Source organism: Mixophyes fleayi, chromosome 3, assembly GCF_038048845.1.
Source record: "Mixophyes fleayi isolate aMixFle1 chromosome 3, aMixFle1.hap1, whole genome shotgun sequence".
NCBI classification, from domain to species: Eukaryota; Metazoa; Chordata; class Amphibia; order Anura; family Limnodynastidae; genus Mixophyes; species Mixophyes fleayi.
The window spans coordinates 219,354,914-219,379,024 of NC_134404.1; the positions used below are offsets into that span (position 1 = coordinate 219,354,914).

General features: G+C 40.0%; 1 protein-coding gene across 2 annotated transcripts in view; it reads right to left on the reverse strand.

Moving 5' to 3' along the window:
• EZR (ezrin) overlaps positions 1 to 24,111 on the reverse strand; it is a 66,973-nt gene that overhangs the window by 10,181 nt on the left and 32,681 nt on the right. For both annotated transcript variants that reach the window (XM_075203124.1, XM_075203125.1), the window contains exons 3-9: positions 23,041 to 23,124; positions 18,513 to 18,608; positions 9,144 to 9,418; positions 7,744 to 7,827; positions 4,540 to 4,686; positions 787 to 883; positions 168 to 331 (exon numbers count right to left, since the gene is read on the reverse strand). In XM_075203124.1, the coding sequence (XP_075059225.1) occupies positions 168 to 331; positions 787 to 883; positions 4,540 to 4,686; positions 7,744 to 7,827; positions 9,144 to 9,418; positions 18,513 to 18,608; positions 23,041 to 23,124 (947 nt within the window). The remainder of the gene's footprint in view (positions 1 to 167; positions 332 to 786; positions 884 to 4,539; positions 4,687 to 7,743; positions 7,828 to 9,143; positions 9,419 to 18,512; positions 18,609 to 23,040; positions 23,125 to 24,111) is intronic.

Consider the following 24,111-nt stretch of genomic DNA (forward strand, 5'->3'; position numbering starts at 1 on the left):
CACAGGCCAGGGAGTTTTCTTTGTTTACACTATAGAGGTTTAAATAGCACACTGTTGTACAAAGTATATAAAATGAGGCTACAAAGTCATGTTATTCCGTTCTTTAGGAAGCAAAATTCTGTAACAGAAGTTGAATGATATTAGCTGTCTGGCGCTCATTTACTCACCGTTCCATATGCTTATGACTTTTTTCTTCCTTGGCCTGTGCTTTCATCTGCTGCACCTCAATGGTGTCCGGTTTCCTGCGCCGCATGTACAGCTCGTGATTACCCATACAAAGCTGCAAGATTCGCTTGTTGATTCTCAAGCGCGGAGCATAGAAGACAAAGTCCTGACATGACACAACAGAGAGAATAAACCCACTAGATAGACATTATACTAAAACATACATATTTCTAAACATGTATACGGGGAAAGGTTTCCTCACTGAATAACACTGGTTGCTCCCATTTAATGAACATAATATGGTCAGGACTTAATGCTTGCTAAAGCCCTGTCAATATTCTATCTTTGTTCATGACAAAGCAATATGGCTGTTTCCGCTCATGGCAGTGAATGCGAATAAGCAGGATATAGAGAAGTTACCTATGGAGAATAATTTGTTTAGAAGGTGCTGTCTATTTACTTATCAAGTCAGTGACTTGGGAATGAAAGACAAACATAAATAGGCTGAAGTAATTTCTGAATAGGTTTATGAATAAACACATTTGTCCTGACACTCATTATATAAAATTAAAATATAATCTATTCACAACAAAGCCAGGTATTCATTAAGCTGACACTTACAGGTGCCTTCTTATCTATAGGTTTGATAATGAACTTCTTGTCATTGAAGGAGATATTCCTGATTTCACTCCAGGGGAAACCGATCTTTGGGGTCAACCTAAAACAAAGTGTTGAAAAGTTATAAAACTGATCACAATATATGCATATTACAAATGTGCATATTCAAGGTGTATCCAAGAACTACACATGTGTTTGGTGCAGATGGAATCCTTGCAGTGGTTCCCGATAACCAAATGTTCTGATGTGGTAAAAAGCAAGGTACAGTATGTATGTTCAACTAAAAGAAGGAAATTATATTTTTGATACTATATACTTTAAAACTAGAGATACAATCAACCCATATTGGACTGAACTTGAACCCTAATTTATAGTCTACAATTAAACAGGAGCTAATGGAAGTACAAACACTAAAATTATTCAAGGATTTATACTAAGATGGCCAAATATGGTTGAAACCTAGTCTATTGCTCCAATACAAGCTACCAGCACATAAAAACATTTGAACATAAGCGACAATCTTATTATGCCTTCCACATAACTTAATCCCAGCTGGAAACATGGATCATCAGGATTTAAACTTTCAGAAGAAATATGGCTTTATGTATTCACAACTGTGTATAAACTCTCTTCACACTTGTAACATATAACTCTCTTTCACACCATAGAAAAATAATACATAGATTTATGATATGAGCATGGAAGTAGCATGTCTTTTCAATGTGCAAGCTTGTCACAGGTAGAAATGCAGCATCTAAGCTCTCTCTGTACTGGATAGCATAGATTTGTTTCGGATCTACATGGATTTCAGGAAAACAACAATAGTCACTCACATTAAGATTCTATTCATATAGACGGTGCTTTCACCTTTCCTTTTAGTCTTCTGTCCTCTATTTGTACAGTTTATTTTAAGGTTTGTTCTAGGAAGACTGAATAGGAAAGCACTGTAAGAAAACTATTGGACCTCATATAGTAGTAGTGGTAGTGGACCCACATGGTCGACTGTGAGCATTTCACAGTGCATGCCTACTCTGCGTTCTTTACATATGCCTCCGCAAACTAGATGTACCTGTATAGCTTTGCGGGGAGGTGGAAAAGTCATGTTACTCTAAAAATTGGTTTCAAGTGATGGGAACCATGAATAGTGAGTTGCTAGTTGAGCTGCATAATGCTGTAAAAGTACTGCAAAATTCATTGCCTATAGGAAAGATCCTGTGTATCACAATGTACACCCAATTTGTAGCTATATTTCTTCTGGAGTCTATAATGGACAGCCTTCCAAGCAGTCTGAGTATTTGTGGTTTCAAACTGCCTGCAATATGAACTCAATATAGATAAAAAGAGTGGTTCAGTGCTCAGGCACATTGCAGTTCTGGAGTAACAATCATTTTTAGCACAATAATAAAGATTGTTTTATAACAGAAATATTTTCTCTCTTAAGGTACACATCATACACAACAATCATAATGTGAGATTACATTTAGCCAGGCTGTAATTTTCTGACCACTGTCTGCTCCATTCAATGCGGTTAGCAAAAGTTAAATGTATTGACGTCAAGGAATGACCTCAAACACAAGTAAAGCAATTGCATATCAAACACTTTTTAAATGAATATCAAACTCCAGTAGATATCTGGCCTCAGGTTGTGAATTCCAAGAATGTAGGTTTTCAAACTATTCATTTACAGTAAAGAACACAATCATATGCAAAAAATTATCTGTGTACAGCTAGAGGGTGTTGTTGGGCTTCTGCTATAAAACTTTCTCTGCTCAGTCCTGTAGTTTGTAGGTTACAGCAGCTTGAAAAACCTGTTTGTGTCTCCATAGTGACATTGTAGTGTTCCAGTACTTCAAATAATGATAAAAAAGTACTGGCAGTTTCTGTTACGTAACCTACAGACAGACACTCCTTGTTTCTTCAGAGAGAAAACTGGAAGGTTGGCAGATTGCGAAAGAATGACTTAATGTACTCCTTTCTACTTCTCCAGACAGGATTGGAGGCGGCTAACCACACCTTGAGCCTTGCTGAGCCCTTGGCACAGAAGCATTTAAGCACAGACACAGGCTCCCAACATTACATTTATTAACCAACGATGCTAATAAAGCTATATTCTATTACTATACTCCTTTCCTCTCATATTCACTCCTCCCTCAGTACTTCTACAAAGTTACAGATAACATCTTACTACAGCCAATGAAGACATGCACAGAATAAAAGGTACTATTTTGATATTCAATAAATATGTATATTATTGACAGTACAGAATTCTAGAATTACGCTGCCAAGCTGGTCAACCAAGATTTTTTTAATGACATACACATTTCCAAGAAGCAAATTTTGGTTCTAAAATAACATACAATGGATTCCATGAAGCTGCCAATATGAGACAGTAAGGGTCTGCAATGTAATTCCTAATGAACCAGAGAAATACAGATTAATTCAACCTGTAACGAAATGTTGTAATATTCAAAAATTCAGCCCCCAAGGAAATGGATTTGACCTGTTTGTAGGTGTGTGACAATGCAGTTCTTCTGCAATCCTGATACAATTGGGGAGGCCTCCCTGGAAAAGCTGGTCTACAAACAAGTAAAATCTGAGCAGTCTGGTGCACGGATCTAAGCATCATGCAGTGTCTCTACAGTTCTTACTTTGCACTTTATTGCCATATATTTAAGTGTAAATAATAAAAAAACAAAAATAAATGATAATCATAAAGGAGTGGTGAAAAATATGTAATACCGTATATACTCGAGTATAAGCCGGGTTTTTCAACACATTTTTTGTGCTGGGAAAGCTGCCGCCCCCCCTCGGCTTATACTCGAGTGATGCTCCAGGACCACAATGAAAAGTACCTGCTTGAGGTGGCCAGCGGCAGCAGTGCGAGATATCCTCGGGGTACGCTGCCCTGTCTGATTCCACTGCGCTGGTGACCTGCTCTGCTCTGTATGCTTCTGGGTGAGCGGCGCCCGCATGTGATTATTGTGCTCAGATATGTAATTTAACGGTTGTCTTTTGGTTTTATTTCCTCTGGGTGTAGAAATTTTTATCTCCCTAACCTACGGTTCCCTTAATCGGGCTGTGTGATTTGTGTACAATGGCTGTTATAATACGCTACAGCCAGTGGCAAACTTATACATTGTAACTGGACGCTGAAATAATTATTTCACTTGTGTAGAAAGCTTTAAAATGTTCCCGTATCACAGTAATCCGGAAAAAGTGGTATTCATGTGAATTACGACTGCATGGCTTTTATGGTACTTAACTCAAATTTGTGTCTATTGCCACATTACAATTGATTCGTCCTGTGCGCTATACTGTACTTTGCGGTGTGAAATGACAGCTTTGAATAGAACATAAAATAACTGCACAAAGAGGATTTAATGCCAAATGTCTCCCCCATGGAGGCAGAATGTCTGAGAACATAAATTAAATAAAAAAATAAAATTAAAATATTAAAAAACATTTAACCTACCGATTTTTATTTTTGAAATTTACCAGTAGCTGCTGCATTTCCCACCCTAGGCTTATACTCGAGTCAATACGTTTTCCCAGTTTTTTGTGGTAAAATTAGGTGCCTCGGCTTATATTCGGGTCGACTTATACTCGAGTATATACGGTATGGAAAAGATGAATAGCAGCACAGTTTCTCTTCACTTCATGCCAGGTAGGTAGTCACATGTTTGCAAAACAATGCAGTGTAAGTCTGTGTTGAAGCTATTGTTTCCAAACTTTTAAAACAATTAGCCTATTACTTACTTGTCATCGTGCTCATAAATGTTTAGGCCCAGAGAGTCCACTCCCAGCCAGAGATCTGTTCCCTTTTTATTCTTAATTTCAAAGTAGTTGATGCCATACATCTCCAAGTCTTGGGCTATCTTCAGATATTCCAGCATGGAATCCTCTCTGCACAGCATTGAAATGTGAAATCATCAGTAACTAATTAAAAAACCCAACCAATTATCAGCTATGTGGAACAGGAAAATGTCATATAAAAACATGTCCTTTTTAAATGTCTGAATAGTTTCATGTATACAGATGAGGATTCTGGGTGATAGAATCAGACAGCATCAAATGGTCACTTGCTACCTTAACTGCTTTACTACCCAGTGCCTGAAAAGAGTAAAAAAAATCTTGCTTGACTGAAAGGACAGTTGCTTTGATAGACTATATGCTGTTCCCCTGTGAGAATAACATGATAAACTTCAAATTAAACCACACTCAATATAAGAGGTGAGTTATTATACAGTACTCTATATAAAGTGGCAACATATTTCGCAGCAATGCAGATTAAAAACAAACAAAATTGATAAAAGTAGATGAAACATTCCATAAAACGTAAAGTCTGATAGCCCTGTTCACCACAGTTTACACTCCAAAGGAAATACAGAGAAAGTGATAGAAAAGGCCAATGGTCCAGTAACTTAGAAATATAAAGATGTAAATTGTTCAATGCTTGGGACTAATGAATGGAACCCAGACCTGGCTGATTTCTCCTGAATCAGAAACATTTGACATATGAAGCTAGACATTAATAAAAATATATTGTAAAAGTTACTTTTACTTAATGCCCATTTTATCAAAGCATTTTATGCTCACATATCCAGTAATTCCTGCAGCCTGATGTTATGAACTTTGCTCTAACACAACTTCCTTAAAGTACTTCGGCTAAGTGATATTAGTAGGTCGCTTGTGTGTGCATCGTAATCTTAGATGACACGTACACACATTCATACATAATATGCTTCGCAAAGATTCCGGCTACTGACATGCTAAGACTTGAATATGGAAGAATATATTGAAAATTAAACTTTTTTCCTATTAATATTGGTGGATTTTTCATATAGTTTTTCTTTGTTTTTTTTTTAATCTTGAAGGTTTCAGGCTCACTTCAAATTGATCTATACCTAAAACAGAGAAGTTCATCTAGCTATCTTATTACATTCACGGGTACACCAATCAGCCACAACACTACAACCACTGGTAACTGAAGTGAAAAACTTTGATTATCTTGTTGCAATGGCACCTATCAAGGGGTGAAATATATCAGGCAGTAAGTGAAAAGTCTCTTCTTGAAGCGGATGTGTCAGAAGCAGGAAAAATGGGCAAGGATAATGACTTGAGCGACTTTGACAAGGGCCAAATTGTGATGGCTAGATGACTGGGTCAAGTCATCTCAAAAACTGCAGGTCTTGTGGGTTGTTCCCGGTATGAAGTGGTTCGTACCTACCAAAACTGGTCCAAGGAAGGACAACTGGTGAATTGGCGACTGGGTTATGGTCGCCCTAGGCTCATTGATGCGCGTGAGGAGCGAGGCTAGCCAGTTTGGTCCAATCCCACAGAAGAGCTACTGTAGCCCAAATTGCAGTAAAAGCTAATGCTGGCTTTGATAGAAAGGTACAAATACAGAGAAAAGCAACTCCTTTGCTAGTTATAGCAGTGTGCCTGTGGATTTTTCTCTGTATTTGTTCCTTGCTGGATAATCCCACCCTTTCAAGTACCTGGTATGAATCTATAAATTGATTAAGCAACTTCCACATCTCAAAGGCATGCTTTGGTGTCAGTAGCTGATAGGGAGTGCTGGCACCATCTTGACATTTGGAGGTTCCTGGTTCTTGATAAGTTAGCTCTCAATTTAAAAACACATATATGTATGGCCCAATATAGGGACTCCCACTGTTTACAGTTAGGACCACCCTATTCGCAGAAGCGCTGTTAAGTGGCAGGTGGCTTTCCATACATTTGCAAATGTGTGCAACTGAGATTTCTGCATTTTTATGTACAAGTAGAAATAGCAATTCCTTTGCTGGTTATAGCAGTGTACTGGGGGATTTTTCTCTGTATTTGTTCCTTGCTGGATAACCCCGCCCTTTCAAGCACCTGCTATGAACCTATAAATTGATTGAGCAACTTCAACTTCTGTTTGATAGAAAGGAATGAGAACACGCAGTGCATCAACTTGGTGCGTAGCCGCAGACCGGTCGGAGTGCCCAATACTACCCCTGTCCACCGCCAAAAGCGCCTACAATGGACACGCGAGTGCTAATTCTGGGCGACGGGGCAATGGAAGACGGGGTCTGGTCTGATGAATGATTTTTTTTTTCTTTTAACATCATATTTACTGCTGGGTGTGTGTGCATCGATTACCTGGGGAAGAGATGGCATCAGGAAGCACCATGTAAAGAAGGCAAGCCGACAGAGGCAGTGTGATGCTCTGAGCAATGTTCTGTTAGGAAACCTTGGGTCCTGGCATTCATGTGGATTTTACTTTGACATGGTCTGCAACAATGTTTAGCTAGGTGGTCCAAGTACACCCCTTCATGACAAAGATATTCTCTTTTAGCAGAATAATGTGCCCTGGCACACTGCAAAAATTATTCAGGAATGGTTGGAGGAACATGACAAAGATCAAGGTGTTGACTTGGCCTCCAAATTCCCCAGATCTCAATCTGATCGAGCATTTGTGATATGTGCTGGAAAAAAAAGTCAGAGCCGTGCAAGCCCCACCTCACAACTTACAGGACTTAAAGGATCCGCTGCTAACATCTTGGCGCCAGATAACACCGGACACCTTCAGAGGTCTGGTGGAGTCCATGCCTTGACGGCCGTTTTGGCGGCATGAGAGGGACCTACACAATATTAGGCAGGTGTGTGCAGAGAAAAATGCCTCTCCTAGGGTCAGTCAGGAAAATTATTTAAAAAAATAAAATAATAAATCATTCAAGATATATCTTTGTATTTTTTCTTAAAAAATTACCGACAAGATACTTTTAATTCTTACATTGCTGCATGGATTCTCAACTCTGCAAAACTGCTTTGAAACCAAGGTGTTTCCAAGGTAAGCTGGCTTGATAAAAGGTAAACAGGGATATATTTTGATAAGGAGTGTTCCAAAGTATATGAGTAGGTAAACAGGCAGTTACACAATATGAGTTACATACAAAGCACAAAAACCAGACTCACTTGAGCATGCCACGGTGCTCCGAGTGCCACACCTCTATCCTCTCTTCCCACTGTTCTCTGGAAAGCTTGTGCTGATCCAACACTCTAGAAGAAAACATCGTCATTAAATCAGCAAGGTAAATTCCTACAACATGTTTTGAACATAAGCAGTTATACGACGTAAAGAACAAATCTTGTAAAGAGGTAAAATTAGGAAGCATTGGTTCCTATATGCAACACAATATCTAAGAAAACTTACATTTTTTAAACTAATAAATCATGAACAATCCGGGTCTCCATTAGGGAGCACCAATGAGCTGGCTGCTGTGCAAAATGCTCATTGGAGGAGCAATGGTGCTCGATTGGTGTAAGTGCTCCTATATCTGAGAAAGTGCACAGGTTGATAAAGTTAGATAGCAGCATTTGCACTAGCCAATGGGAGGAGTTTGGCAGAGTATCATCATCATCAGCTAGAGTAAAGGCATTACTTGGTATGTAAGAATTAGGCACACGTAGAAATAATTTTCAGGCACTCTGGAAAAATGAGATTTCAAGTTGCTGATCAAGGTTACTGGGATGAGATAAAAGGGTGTAAAATGCACCTTTCTAGGGACATTCTTTGTTCTGTGGAAAGGTGCACATCCATTTTCAATTCGCAAAAGGACTGAGCTAGTGGAAATCGGGTCTCATCCCTTCCGATTAGTGGGACGTATTTTGCACCTTCCAGTTGCACTTGGCATAGAAGTGCAGTTCTAGGTGCACTTTGAATGAGAGTGGCTAAATAAATCACATTATTATGAAATGGGTGGTTCAAAAGTAGTAGTAGTTTGGATTCACACTCTTTCACAATGTGCCTCCTAAGATTTCTTTCAAATAACTAGGAGCGGCGCATCTAAAAAAATAATGGGCCCCATAGCAAAATATTTATGGATCTCTACACCTTGCATCATAACCACCACATACAGGACAACGGCAGACAAAAAGTTTACTGTAGTCCCACTGAACTGTCCACTACTGTCAGCTGTCAACTTGCTTCCATCAGCTCACACACACGGCTTCCATTAATTACAGCAATTCCTTGTCCCCTAATAGACTTGTCCACTTATCAGAGACTGCTCTACTTAATGGAAATGGATAGCGGAAACAATTTGATATCTAGGAGGAGACCTAGACGGGCTCTTTATACCTCTGGCCCCATAGCATAGGCTGCTATAACTAATGTTAGTAAATGTTGTACATAGGTGTAGTTTTCATCTGTGGAGGTGTCTCCAAAAAGTGGAGAGTAGGTAAAAATGTTATAGTGATTCACCTGTATCCTTAAAAAAGTGCCAGAATTTCACCCTAGCTCACCCCGGTCGAATTACACCACTGTCTAGAAGGTTTTATGGTTCTGTTTCTTGTTTTTTAAATTGTGGGCTCACCTTTGTGGCAAGAGACGTTCTGAGTTCAGATATCCAGACTTGTGTGTATCTTTGCTATAGTCCCCAAACTTGGCTTGTACAGCATAAGAGCCGAGGAGCACAGCAGTCTCCGGAGGACAGTACACTTCGTCACTCAGGACACTATCCTTGACTTGCAGGAAGAATAGTTTTTGTGTGATGTCCTGGATGAGCTCCTCAGACACATCCTCAGGATAGAACTTGGTACGGAACTTGAATTGGAGGGGATTATCCTTTCTCACCTCCTGTGCAGAAACCTACACACCAAGGACATCGTTAATAAATCTATAGCATAGGGCTAGCAGTGAAATGGCCAGTTTTACTACAAGAATACAGTCTATCACTAAAATATCAGTATTTAAAAGCCTCAAACCAATGTAAAAAGAGATATGTCACTGAAATAAAGCATGTCTGGTGCATATGCACTATGGTAAAGAACACAAATAGGGAACAGTAACCATTAAAAGGTAAATGCTCATTATTAACCAAGCTGATTTTTGTTATATATTTCCAAATGGATAGTAAACCACATGGACCAAATTCATTAATTGGGAAAGATATATTACATGTCATCCATAGATTCCAGTGGAAGAGCTGCTTGGCTTATCAAACAACTGAAGAATAGATCTATAAAATATGGTCTGTTAAACGATCAGTTATTATAGGATCTCAAACACAATAGCAACATTAAATATAAATAAACATCTGCATTTTAATTTTTCTGTGTGGAACACATAATTGTGTGGTTATTTTTGATGTAACATTACGGTCCACATATCTAAATGAGACAGAATAGTGATTTGTTATGTCATCAAGGTTAATACCAAGTACAATGAGAAGAGGACTTGTTTTGATGTATTCTTTGTTACAATGTGTTACCACATGTCACACCTTCTATTCCTAGGTGTGACACGTGATATTTATAGAGACAACACCTGTGTTGTCATTGATTTCTTATGATCAAACTTACACGGTCACACTTGTAAATTCTCTAAACACTGCTGGGGTTTTAGAGGAACAGTTATAAAACCAATGTAGAAGAAGCAAAGAAAATCATGCAGTGCACATTTGCATTTTTTCCACACAGATTTGTAATTTCTTGAGCTGGAATGTTACCATGTATACAGTAATAATGGCTTAATGGTGATCTACTGAGCTTAATTTATAATGTAGCTATGGTGTTTGTGCTGAAAGTATGCAGGTGCAAAATGACCCCCTGCTTCCCAAGAAGTGTCGAAGCAGTGCAGTGCTCTACAGTTGTTTGTTGAAGTTAAGTGTCTGTATTTTAAGTGTTTTCATTAGATTTGTAGAAAACGTGTTATTTTAAAATGTTACGCCACAATGAACAATTTACCCCGATGTAGCAGGACACTATGATTTTTATAAATATTACACAATGCGTTCTCCATCTGTGCGGATGCTAGGAGTCACACAGATTTGTTAGGAGACAAATGGCAAGCTCTACTTTTCATTAGCTCAGCCACTTACAAAGTGTATGAATGCAAGTGCAGCACGACCAAGTGCACTATGTAACTAGCGCCACTTTGAAAAGTTTGTCTCAAATAAACTTGCTTACTCATGTTATGCAATGTTTTTACTTGCCAGTGCTGAGCAGTCAGGTTTATACAAGGCAACGGGCAAAAAAGTAAGATCCTGTGTACATGAATATAAATAACTTAAGCCTGTATATTTTCCTGAACAGTTATAAATATAAATAAATTGATAGTCACCTTGCTAAGTGGTAAAGCAAAACAACATATTTTATTTTATTTATGCATGGTTAAAACACATTATTCTGTGTCTCAGCTCCACAGCTTTATTACAACACACAAATCATCATCATCATAATATTAATTTATTTATATAGCGCCACTAATTCCACAGCGCTGTACAGAGAACTCATTCACATCAGTCCCTGCCCCATTGGAGCTTACAGTCTAAATTCCCTAATATAGGCACACTCAGGGCCGTAACCAGGGCTGTGCGATAGGGGCGACCGCCCAGGGCGCAACGCTGAAAGGGGGCGCAATTTAGGAATGTTTTAGGTTCATTTGGTTAAAATTGAGGGCTAGGGGGGCGGTATTTGTCTTTCTCGCCCAGGGCGCTAGAATTCTAAGTTACGGCTCTGGGCACACTCACACACTGACACAGACAGGGAGGGAGAGACTAGGGTCAATTTTGATAGCAGCCAGTTAACCTACTAGTATGCTTTTGGAGTGTGGGAGGAAACCGGAGCACCTGGAGGAAACCCACGCAAACACGGGGAGAACATACAAACTCCACACAGATAAGGCCATGGTCGGGAATTGAACTCATGACCCCAGCGCTGTGAGGCAGAAGTGCTAACCACTAAGCCACCGTGCTACACATATCTATAATAGCATCCACTGCTCTCAGAGAAATGGAATCGGACACACTTTAAAATGTTTAAATGATCAAGTACAGAAAGCCAGTTATGCTGATATCACAGGCCCTGCACCTATATATGAATCCGTTGCTCTGCTGTCTGTACATACTATTCCTGTTATAAGGGAGATTGAAAGCCAATAACTCACTGGCTTCAGTATGGCCCCAAACTGATGCTAGTTAGCAAAGTTTAATTTTTTTTAAGCAAATTTTGAAAAATTACTACTTAAAACATTGGCAGGTAACAGAAAGTTACATTATGCAAGTATAAACTTTTTACGATTATTATAATAGGCTTACTATTTTATTTAGTAACCTTCTCCTCACCCTGCCTCCCACCTTGCCCCTCTTCGTTCTATACTTAAGGCTACTAGACCCATCTTCCTTTTACGCCACTCTTCTTCTGCCTCCCCTCTCTGCCTTGCCTTACACTGGCTCCCCTTTTCCTACAGAATCCTTTTCAAACTCTTCACCCTCACCTATAAGGCCCTCTCCCACTCTACAGCCCTATACATCTCCAACCTCCTCTCCAGTAACACTCCCTCCCGCTCCTTGAGATCAGCCAATGACCGCTGCCCCTCTTCTCCACACTGATCACTACATCCCACTCCAGAATCAAAAGACTTTTCCCAAGCTGTCACCCTCCCCTGGAAAGACCTCCCACGCTCTATCAGATTGTCCCCTAATATGTGCTCCTGCAAACAGGCACTTAAAACTCACCTGTTCCTCAAAGCCTACCCAGTCATCCACCTAACCCTATCTTCATGCTTGTTCTTATCACTTCTCTCTTCCATGCTCCTTTACTCCCTCCTCTTGCACTAGATCCCCTCCACTGACTCCCCTTTGTGCCTGCGGTCTGTTTGCCTCCGCTTTAGATTGTAAGTTCCTACGATCAGGGCCCTGTTTCCTCCTGTCTCAATTCCTATTCTTCTGCTCCAACTTCACTGTACTAGCTATGCTTGGATCTTTTTTTTAGTTTATTGTTTTGTACTGTTTTACCCTGCATGGTCTACGGCTTGCATTACGTACAGCGCTACGGAAATCTTGTGTCGCTCTATAATATAATAATAATAATATTACTAATAGTATAAATGCCATTAAGGTAGATGTCTAGACTCCATTACAGTCAAGTACACTTTGTCATGAACAATGACATTTTACTTTGGTGCATATGCTGTAGCATCAAGAATAAAACATGCATCTGAAAATTAGTTATCTTGTTATAACCTCTCTTACTAATGGCACATTCCACAAATCAATCATTAACTAAAAAATGTAGTCTTACTTACAGCATAAAATCACAAAGCACAAGTCAGCACATGAACATATACCCTATTAATGGTTAATAAGCCGGTCATCAAGCATGTCAACCGATGGTGATTAACCATATAGTTCACACTTTATATCATGTTATATTTTACATACCTAATAAATAGCCATGAATCTAGCATTTCAAGTCCCAACATGGGGATAGTAGCTGAATATTTGAGTGAACATGGCGGGTATAATGTGTGGCAGCATATCACTTGCATATTCTGTGGAGCATAGGCTGGTAAAGTATAAAAATATCTTACAAATTTTCTTCAACCACCCTCTTAAAATCCCTAGGGTAGCCTACTACCACCACTTCCACAGTTCACACAAGACAACATTGTGACCCCCTGTCAAACATTGTTGTGTGACTAGATCATATAGCCCACTAAGAACTTTTACCTTTGCAATCTGGCTGGATCAATATGCAGGTTATGTAGCATATTAACCTCATGTATCAAACTCCCACTGTCATATAGATTGTAAACTTGCTAGTAGGGCCTTCTTGTCTGTCCATATTACTCATCATCATCATCAACATATATTTATATAGCGCCAGCCAATTCCGTATCGCTTTACAATTGGGAACAAATAGTAATAAAACAATACAGGGGTAAAACATACACACAGAGAGGTAAGAGGGCCCTGCTCGCAAGCTTAGAATCTATTACACCTAGGCAGCGAGCTTGCGGGGTGGGATTTATGGTCATGTTATCAACAGAAATATAAATGTCAGGCAGGAAGCTTCTGTTTTTGGGTGGGAATATTATTAATTCAATTTTTGAAAGATTGAGTTTGAGTTGCCGAGAAGACATCCAAGATGAAATGGCAGAAAGACAATTAGTAACGTGTGACAACACAGATGGTGAAAGATCAGGAGAGGATAGATTTGTGTATCATCCGCATAAAGAGGATATTGAAATCCAAAGTAGCTTATTAGTTTTCCCAAGAGAAGTGGTGTAGATAGAGAACAGCAGAGGACCTAGTACTGAGCCTTGTGGTACTCCAACTGATAAAGGAAGTGGAGCAGAGGTGGATCCAAAGAAATTCACACTGAAAGAGTGATTAGATAGGTAGGATGAGAAACAGGATAGGAAAGTGCCTTCAAGACCTAGGGATTGTACCGTTTGTATGAGGAGAGAGTGGTCAACAGAGTCAAATGCAGCAGAGAAATCCAGGAGATTTAGAAGAGAGTAATGGTCTTCAGTTGTTGCCGTTATCAAACCATTGACAACCTTGGTCAGTGCAATGTCTGGAGTATTGAGAGCAAAAGCCTGACTGAAGAGGATCCAATAGGTTGTTTGCTGTAAGAAATTGTGTGAGGCGAGTGTAGGCAATTCTCTCAAGAAGCTTGGAGGGGCATGGGAGCCGAGAGATGGGGTGGTAATGAGAGTGTTTGGCTCAGAATTTTGTTTTTCAAAATAAGACTAATCACTGCATGCTTGAATAGTGATGGAAAAATACAAGCAGAGAAAGAGAGATTACAGATTTTAGTTAGAGGTGGAATAAGCACAGGAGACAGGATCCTACCAATTTGTGAGGGAATGGGATCAAGAAGACACGAGGTAGAGTAGGAAGATAAGAGAGTAGAAACTTCCTCTTCATTTGTGGGATCAAACGAATAGAGAGTGTCAGAGGGTGCTACAAATCAATTGAGCTAATTGCTTGTCGAGGGAAATACCATTTCAAGTCTGATCTATTTTGTCCTTGAAATAGTAAGCAAGATCCTGGGCACTAATGGTAGTTTGAGGGTTTAGGGTGGGAGGATTGAGAACAGATTTAAATGTGTTCTCAGTATTTTTATATTACAATGTTTGTTCCCAATTGTAAAGTGCTACGGAATATGCTGGTGCTTTATAAATAAATGTTGATTAAGTATGGTTTTAAATATTTATATTAAGGAAGGTTACAGCCAATTATATGGTAAAAACTACAGAGTAAAAAGTGTTGGTCATCATCAATTTATATAGCGCCAACATATTCCGTAGCGCTTTACAATTGGGGATAAACACAGTAAACTAATAAAGAAACTGGGTAAAACAGACAAAGAGGTGAGAAGGCCCTGCTCGCAAGCTTACAATCTATGGTAATTTCTGCTGCTGCTTAATATAATAAGCAAAGTATGGCAGTCAGGAGTGTTTAAATGAAACAGCATAACTGAAGCGTTATGTGAACGTAGCATAGCATGGTGCAGCCGGTGAGAAAGGGACTTAGTATATGGGAAATGACAAAACAATACAGTTGAACACGTTACTCATTATGGAAGGGTTGTGATCTTGCTTTCAATGCTCGAATGGAAAAGAGAGTAGGAGAGCGAGGAATCATGAGTGCGAGGGAGTGGGGGGTGGGGGGGTAGCAGTGTAGACTAGAGAGCTCAAAGGTGAGTAATTGTCTTGTATGTTAATTATATGTTCGTGCAGTGTATGTATGTATCTTTTTATATCTGCCAACAGTCTGATTCCTGAGGGAAAGTCCCAAAGTCAAGCAACCAAAATAAGTCTGCTTTGGGAGCAGTGTGGGCTGTGCAGATCAGAGCAAGTTTTGTGCTTGGATTTGGAACATTGGGGGCATGACCTACGTTGTCCCACTTTTACAGTGTGATGTTGGCAGGTTAGTCTGTGTATTAGTGCAGAGCTTGTGTGGCAGGAAGAAGCAATTACTTGCCAGATAGGACGTTATTCCTCTGTAAAACAGGTGTTCTTTGGATGAATAAAATGTGATTGTGCAAATGTGATTATACAATTGAACTATTACCTGTTTAGGTGTCTCTCAATAGTTTCTAGCTCCTAAGCAGTGTATCATTTGCTATATTTCAGAAATATTTGATTCAACTGCATGCTACTAATTGGTAGGTAATATGTTATTAGTCAATGGCGTGCATTTATTGATATTTATGTAAAACAAAAGCACATACAGAATATTCTGCATAGCCACATCTGCCAACGACCATGTTCCCCAACCAGAACAAATTGTTACAGGCCCAATATAGCCTACAGGACATGACATTATTTTTGGGTGGCCTCCCAGCTTTGTCAGGTTTTGCAGTTAATGTAAAGTAGTACAACTATTGTTGATATTAGCCTGATAATGTCAACTTTACACAACATATACACTGCAACACATTCTAATACACCCCCCCTTCCCTTTTCCCCACTCACACCCCCTGTAATTTGTTTCTCCTCTACCACTCTTCCCCTCCAGATATTCATTTCCAACCTCTGTCCCATGTAATTTATTTCTCCCACCCCCACGTAATTGATTTCTCCCACATAGTCATTTTATGCAATTTATCTACTCCTGTAATTAATTCTATAGTTGTCTGTAATTTATTCTTCCCTGCTACATCTTACAGTGGGTAGAAGAGGAAAGACTATGGCTGGTATCGTGGGAAATAACCAGGTTATAAATAGACCCAGCGGCGGTCATTTTTATGGACAACCACAACGATTACTTTTACTAGGTTTTTTTTTTTTTTTTTTAAAGCTTACATGATTGGTTCCATTACAGATGAAGAAAGAGCCTAGTGGTTGGTGTGTATTACTGTTTTTTTTGTGGTTTTTTTTTAAATAAAATTAATGGTAAAACAAGGTGTATGGTTTTGGTTTATTTAAATTTTTTGTTGGGGTACTACAGGTTGCAGGGGGTCCGGGTCCAGGGTGGCAGGGCATGCTGCCACTTGTGGTTCCCCAAGTGCCAGCATGCCCTGTCAGCCATGGGTATACTACAAGCACTAGCATGTCTCAAACTGTTAATGGCAGCCTGGGCCTGCTGGGACCTACAGTGTCCAAACACAAAATGGTGTCTATATTATTAAAGTATCTTTTATTACCCCACACTCACCGGCGCAGGGGTTTACAGGGCTGAGTACCACTAGATGGGAGGGCCCGCATTTTTTTTTTTTGTGGACCCCATCTCCTTAGAGAATCCAGCCCTCTGATGACCAGCCTGGGGCTGTTTGACATTATGGCAGGGGGACCCCACGCTGCCCGATCCCTTGCTATAGTACCACCAGCCCCCCAGTCTCTAGTGCTGGGTCTAGTAAAATTGGGGGGACCCCATGCTAGTACCAGTGCTAGGCTGGCAGCACCAGGGTTAATATATTGGGGGGGGGGGGGGTGTAGCACTTTTTTTATGTTTAAGCCTTATGTTTAATCCTTTTGCCCTATTGCCGCCGGGTCTGCTGGCTGCCAGCACAAGTTTTCATGTGTTTTGGGAGGAAGGGGAAGGCATTATTAGTGTTTTTATAACTTTTTTTGCCAGCGGGTCGGACAGCTGTATAGCAGGTGGACCCACAAGCATTGCTCGCTTAGTGTATTGGCATTATTGTTGACGATCACAATGTCTACATTTTATTTTTTTACATCAATCATTTTTATTGAAATTTTTAAGGCATATAAGGGGGTACAGAAAGCAAAAAGGAGGTAAAACAGGGGGTACATGGGGGCCCCCACGCAGGGGGGGACAATGTGTACATTTTACAATGAATCTGACAACATTTACCCTGTCACGAATGTGGTGGCGACAGGGTATGCGTTGACAGATTCAGCGTCGGAAAATTATACCCAACCCGTGAATACACGTAGCACAGTGATGGTGGTGTACTGTAGTGCCCTGCTCTCAGCCAATCAGTAATGCTGGGCAGCAGCATATTGTGCGATACCAGACATCCCTGCGAAGTAGTAAAACGTGTAACTGTGCAAGTGAAACTAACTGCCATGACCTGCAAATGTCACAGAAGATCCAAAAGGTCCTTATCCTGGTATTCACATACCAGGATGTGAATAGTAATCATCATCATTTATATAGAGCCACTAATTCCGCAGCGCTGTACAGAAATTAGAAAATACTTTCAATAAAATGTCTTTAGTTTGGTCAGGTTACAATTTTGAGATGCACTTTAAAGGCAAATAATAATTGTAAATAATAATTAAAACATGTAAATTGTTATTTTTGAAAGAAAAGCAGCTACAAAGTTTCCTTACGGTTGTCTGTTTCAGAAGACATCCGTGAGGCTTAAACAAGCATTATTTGAAGAGGAAGAAACTAAACAGTTACAATTTATTAAGGGGGTGGTTTCAAGTGTCAGTAAATTGTACTTTAAGGTGACATTTTTAGTTTTGCCGACATTTTAATCTCAGACCAAATATTTGCAAAATGTTGTGCAAAACTATGAAGCAAAAATAAAGATGTGCCATTGTATGTGCTAAAATAGGAACATTTGCTGAAAAGAATTATCTTCTGTTATATATACGTGACTTCAAACGGTCTCTCTGAAATGTTTCAGCAATACACACACAAAAAAAAAAAAAAATCAGGAAAGGCAAGTGCATAAATTCTACTTTTACAAGGCAGATTCTAAAAATAACCCATGTATAACACTATATTTCTTTGACAAATGTACCTAAAATGTAAAGCTAGAATGTTTACCCTTCAATAGCAAATGGCCATAGTTTACAGCATATTTTTAAAAAAAAAAAAAAAAAAATACATGCTTTTATACAGATGTAGAAGGGCTCTTGGCACTAATCCTAACACATTTGCACTAAAGAGTTACAGTGTTATTAAAACTGACGAATCAACAATCACCTCAGGAATTCAGTACCAACTGAACTCTATGACGAATGGCAAACTTACCTTTTTGTCAAGTTTCAGCCAACTCGGAAATCCCTTTGTATCTGTGTACTGCATTCCAAAGTACCATATCTCACGTAGGCCCACAGTCTTAACCACCTGAAACAGCACACTTGTTAATGACCAACTACAAAAGGCATACTAATACAGGGAAAATGTGCAGTGTATGCACAACATGTTTGTTTTAGCTGCACCTCCTGACTAGTACAGGAAATTTGAACTACCCCCTAAGCTCATTGACAGTTCTCTCTCTTTTACCTGCTGGCTACTGTAGGGCTCATTAGAGGTAACAATGGAGGGGCTGTTCAGAAGTGGACAGCCATTTTAACATGTTCAAGGTTTAATAAGTCTGAACAAATATGGATGCACATGTGGGTACCTAACAACGTGAACTGACTGGCCAAAGAATTAACAGAATTGATCGGATAGCCTTAATATTTATATATCCATTAACAAAAAAAAAATCATTGTGTTTCTGCAATAACGTGAACAAGATTAATCTCACTGTGACGGCTATTCGTTTAGGCAGATCATTTAGAGGGTGTTCATTGCAGAGTACGGAACATTACAAAAACGTGAATTCATTTTGTGAAGTAAGAAACTAAAAATGTAATAAAAAGAAGGAGACATTATTAGGGGTGTTCCTTGCTGTGCTGAGGGGCACGTAGCCATTTAGTTTTGCACGAGCTCTGACCTGGCAGAGAACAGGACACATCCTTTACTTTCAATAGAAAACATGTTGTGCCTTCCATTTCCACTTCACCGGGAAAAAGCATAACTGGGGACACTTTGCTAATGTAAAAGGAATTTCCAAACAGTAAAAGTACCACATGCAATTAAGGCAGTCCCAATCATTCATGTGATTAGTTTAAGCCGGCGGTTCCCAAAGTGTGCGCCGCGGCTCCCAGGGGTGCTGCGGCGCTGTCATTGGGGTGCCGCGGGCCAGACATGGCAAAAAGAAAGAACACAAAAACTTGCCAATCCGCCAGGCGCCGGGACCCTGCAGCCTCCTCTCTCCCGCAGCAGCTTGTCACTGACGTCGATATTCAGTGACAGCTGCGGGAGAGAGGAGGCTGCAGGGTCCCGGCGCCCGGCGGATTGGCAAGTTTTTGTGTTCTTTCTTTTTGCTATGTCTGGCACGCGGCAGAGGAGTGAAAGGGATCGTGACAGGGGCAGTGTTGGGGGACACAGCGTGAGAGGGGGCAGTGTTGGGGGACACAGCGTGAGAGGGGGCAGTGTTGGGGGACACAGCGTGAGAGGGGGCAGTGTTGGGGGACACAGCGTGAGAGGGGGCAGTGTTGGGGGACACAGCGTGAGAGGGGGCAGAGGAGGGGGACACAGCGTGAGAGAGGGCAGAGGAGGGGGACACAGCGTGAGAGAGGGCAGAGGAGGGGGACACAGCGTGAGAGAGGGCAGAGGAGGGGGACACAGCGTGAGAGAGGGCAGAGGAGGGGGACACAGCGTGAGAGAGGGCAGAGGAGGGGGACACAGCGTGAGAGAGGGCAGAGGAGGGGGACACAGCGTGAGAGAGGGCAGAGGAGGGGGACACAGCGTGAGAGAGGGCAGAGGAGGGGGACACAGCGTGAGAGAGGGCAGAGGAGGGGGACACAGCGTGAGAGAGGGCAGAGGAGGGGGACACAGCGTGAGAGAGGGCAGAGGAGGGGGACACAGCGTGACAGAGGGCAGAGGAGGGGGACACAGCGTGACAGAGGGCAGAGGAGGGGGGACAGCGTGACAGAGGGCAGAGGAGGGGGACACAGCGTGACAGAGGGCAGAGGAGGGGGGACAGCGTGACAGAGGGCAAAGGAGGGGGGACAGCGTGACAGAGGGCAGAGGGGGCAGTGTGAGAGAGGACAGTGTGTCTGGATGCAGAGGGGGCAGTGTGTTTGGATGCAAAGGGGGCAGAGTGCCTGAAGGCAGAGTGTCTGGATGCAGAGGGGGCATTTTTGCATATAACTAAATAAGTATTTCTGTCCTGACCTAAATAATTTTTTGACCCAACTACTTCTAAAACAGGACTGCTCAATAATTATTTTGGAGGGGTGCCTTGAAAAAATTTGGAGACTCTAAGGGTGCCGCGAACTGCAAAAGTTTGGGAACCACTGGTTTAAGCCATACATGAGCCTAAGTCAAGCAGTATTTTAGGAGAAAAATTAAATAGTTCTATTTAATGTAAGGAGGGACTCTAAAGTTCCGTACGTTTGATGTGACATTTACAATATGCACAGTGTTCCAATTTTTCTGCCTCTCCGCAAGCCTAAGGGGTATGTTTACTAAACTGCAGGTTTGAAAAAGTAGAGATGTTGCCTATAACAATCATTTAGATTTAGCTATCATTAATTTCAGCCATTCTACAAAATGACAGCTGGAATCTGATTGGTTGCTATAGGCAACATCTCAACTTTTTCAAACCAGCAGTTTAGTAAATATACTTCTAGATGTTTACAGAGCAGAGAGTGTGCACACCAGTGCAAACCCAAGGCATTTTGAGCTGTGCACCAAGTGTGCCACATAAATGAGATCCCGCGTGTGGTTAAATTATTCACAGATCTGAAAGTCTAGCAATCAAATCAATTCAATCGGTTTTATGGGCACATTACTTTTCAGTAAATTGCAGTTAGGGCAAATCTGATTCACACATCTATTTGTATCTGACTACCATGCTAAACAAACCATATAAAGGAAATGTGAATTAAAAGAAGAAAAAAAATAGGAAAAAATAAAAACATCATTGCTGATATTATTAATATTTGCACCTTTTTCATAAAGACACAGAATGATAAAAGACTGGATGTGTGGCTTCTCCTTCCTTGATGCTCCTAACCTGTGTAATAAGGCTGGACAAACCCATGAGACAGAATAGCCATGTCAAAAATTACTGTTTGCATCATGGCTGTCAAATGCTCTGTTTTTTTATCCACTTGAGAGGTAAAATTGGACCTCAGTGCCAATGTCATTAATAAAGCTTGCACAAAGCAGATAGTGTGAAGTTGGTATTTTTTCTCCAGAAATAGTAACAACTGTAGCTGGAGCCTTACTTTTTACAGTAACTGATCTGGACCACAATCTGTGCAGATCTTTCCTTATTTCCTAATAATCAAGCCACAACCTAGGTTTGATTATAAACTCTTAATTCTAAAACAAACCATATCCCACAGATTTTTAGTTTCAGACATTCAGTATTTTGCATCTTTAAAACTTCAAATGGGCTGCATGAATTGTAAAAATAATCACATATAAATAGTTGATTCAGTTTAATATTACAATACATAAGTGAGAAGTAAAAAAGACAAAACTCCTCAATATAAAAGAATTTAAAATTAAAATGAGCAACATTAACAAGAATGAGTATCACAGTAACTGTGTATTTTTCTCATAGAAAGAAATATTTTGTTAATGTTATACTATGTCCATATGATGATGAGTTAGATTGTCTAATTGCCTAATCTACAGGATGACAGCTGCTATATTCTGAAATAGAACAGACTGCAGTAACCACAAGCCTCAGGCAATTTAAGATAATGTTGGTACTGAAACATGCAGGTGCCCCTCTAACCCTCCAACATTGTTAAGGTAGAGTGAGTAGAAAGAGGAAAATATGGTTCTAATCTATGATTCATTAGTCAGATGTCAGAGTTATCAGATGGAAAATAGCACTCTGTGTACTGTATGAAAAAATATAATTGTTTTATTTAATTAAAATAACAAAAAATTGTGCAGCTACTAAATAGATTGTGTTTACATCACCATAGTTGCCCTCATTTTACCAAACATCAGTAAACTGGCATCTGGTCAACCAGAATATCAAAAAGGTCACTGAAGAATACTGAGCCAAAAACGTAACAATTACTTTTGGTACACAGAGATTCCTTGCAAATGAGCGCTCAGCAGGTTATTGTTCCTGATGCAGTGGCTCATTAACCATAGACAATATGTAGTCATTTATTGAACATAAACAGAGGATGATGAAAAAGGAATTTCATGGGGATTTTTTAATAAGAGAGTGTTGTAGCCAGAATGTATTCACGTTTTCCACACCAGTTCACCACTGCATGCCCCTAGCTCCTTAGACCTAACACATAGCCTATCCAGCCTTCATGTGTCTGGGTCTATTAAATGAGCTTTTGTGCTGAAACCTGGCCAATTGCATAAATGCCTAATATTTTGTCATTGAATATAATATATATATATATATATAAAAATTTATTTTATTTTTATTTTTTTCAGATGCTTTTGTGTTTTGCACAAGTGCCCAAACAGGTTACAAGCCAGTTTTGTTTTGAATAGTTTCAAATACTTTCAAGAACTCCTGGAGACTGGGAGTGACTGTAGTTTATGTCGTGTTGCTCACACTGACTAAGTTCCAAAGAGAACATAATATTAACTGCGCAATACACATCCTGGGCAACTTTTAAGATTTTTTTTTGGTGCAAGTGCATTGGGGTGAACTATAATTGTGAAATATTAAGTCACAGGCAGATGACTTACTCTATATTCACTAACAGAACATTTACAGTATTACAAAGCCTACCTGATCGAAAAGCTGTTTGCCAGTAGTGTTGGGCTGTATGGCAAATTCCAGCTCTGCGTCCATGGTAGTCACCCGAACATTAACCTGAAATAAAAAAAATATATATTTTTACACATGACTTAGAAACGAATCAATCCAAATGAACCCACAAAATGAGCATGTTCCAGATAAAATACTTCCCCTCTACCTTATTGTGTTTACATTCATACGGGGGGGGGGGGGGGGGGAGGGGGTTTACATTTCGCACTGGGTAGGGGCTGGCTGTATTTGTGGATCAAAATGATGCATAAATACATATAATTCCTCATAAACACATGCACATTTAGACAATAGACCTTACAAAATAGTACTGATGCATATTAAGCAAACATAACGTATCTATCATATTTGTTACTGTTAAATACAGTGAATGAAAGGTGAGTCAAAGTGTGTATATTTGTAGCTGAAGACATACAGAAAGTAGCACACTATTGTTTTTAATTCTGCCATTCATTTAAGGCGAGTTTGACCACGATAAAAGCACTATTTGTTTTCCTGTGGCCTGTCAGTGTGTCCCCAGTTTTGAAGTTACTAAAGAATGTTTTGTAGCATCAAATCATCACAATGGGAGTCACATACACAATCACACACATTGACAAGTAAGTGAAGAGCAGAAATGAATGTGACAGGGGCAGGATCATGAAGTGAGGAGGAAAAGGGAGATAAGCACAAAGCCACAAACCAAAAGATAGTGAAAGAAGCCAGGTCCACTAGAGTTGAATACAATCTCTAGAGACCATGCAAAAAGCTATATATTTGACTTGACACATTTTGACCTCACAAATGCCTCTGATTCCAAGTTTTCTCTTCCATAACATACCAATCTTTGTTACAGAAAAGCTTAGAAAAAGTGGCATTGGCGAGGTCATCAGTGGTGATGTTGAAATTGCCAAGGCTGAGGGCGAGTATGTCACAGGAGAGTATATGTAAAGGACAAGAAGCAGAATTGTCAGGAAATAAAACATGCAATGCAATAGTTAATAAAGGTAGCTAAGAAAGATGAAGCTAGAGCAGCGATTATATTTCAGCATT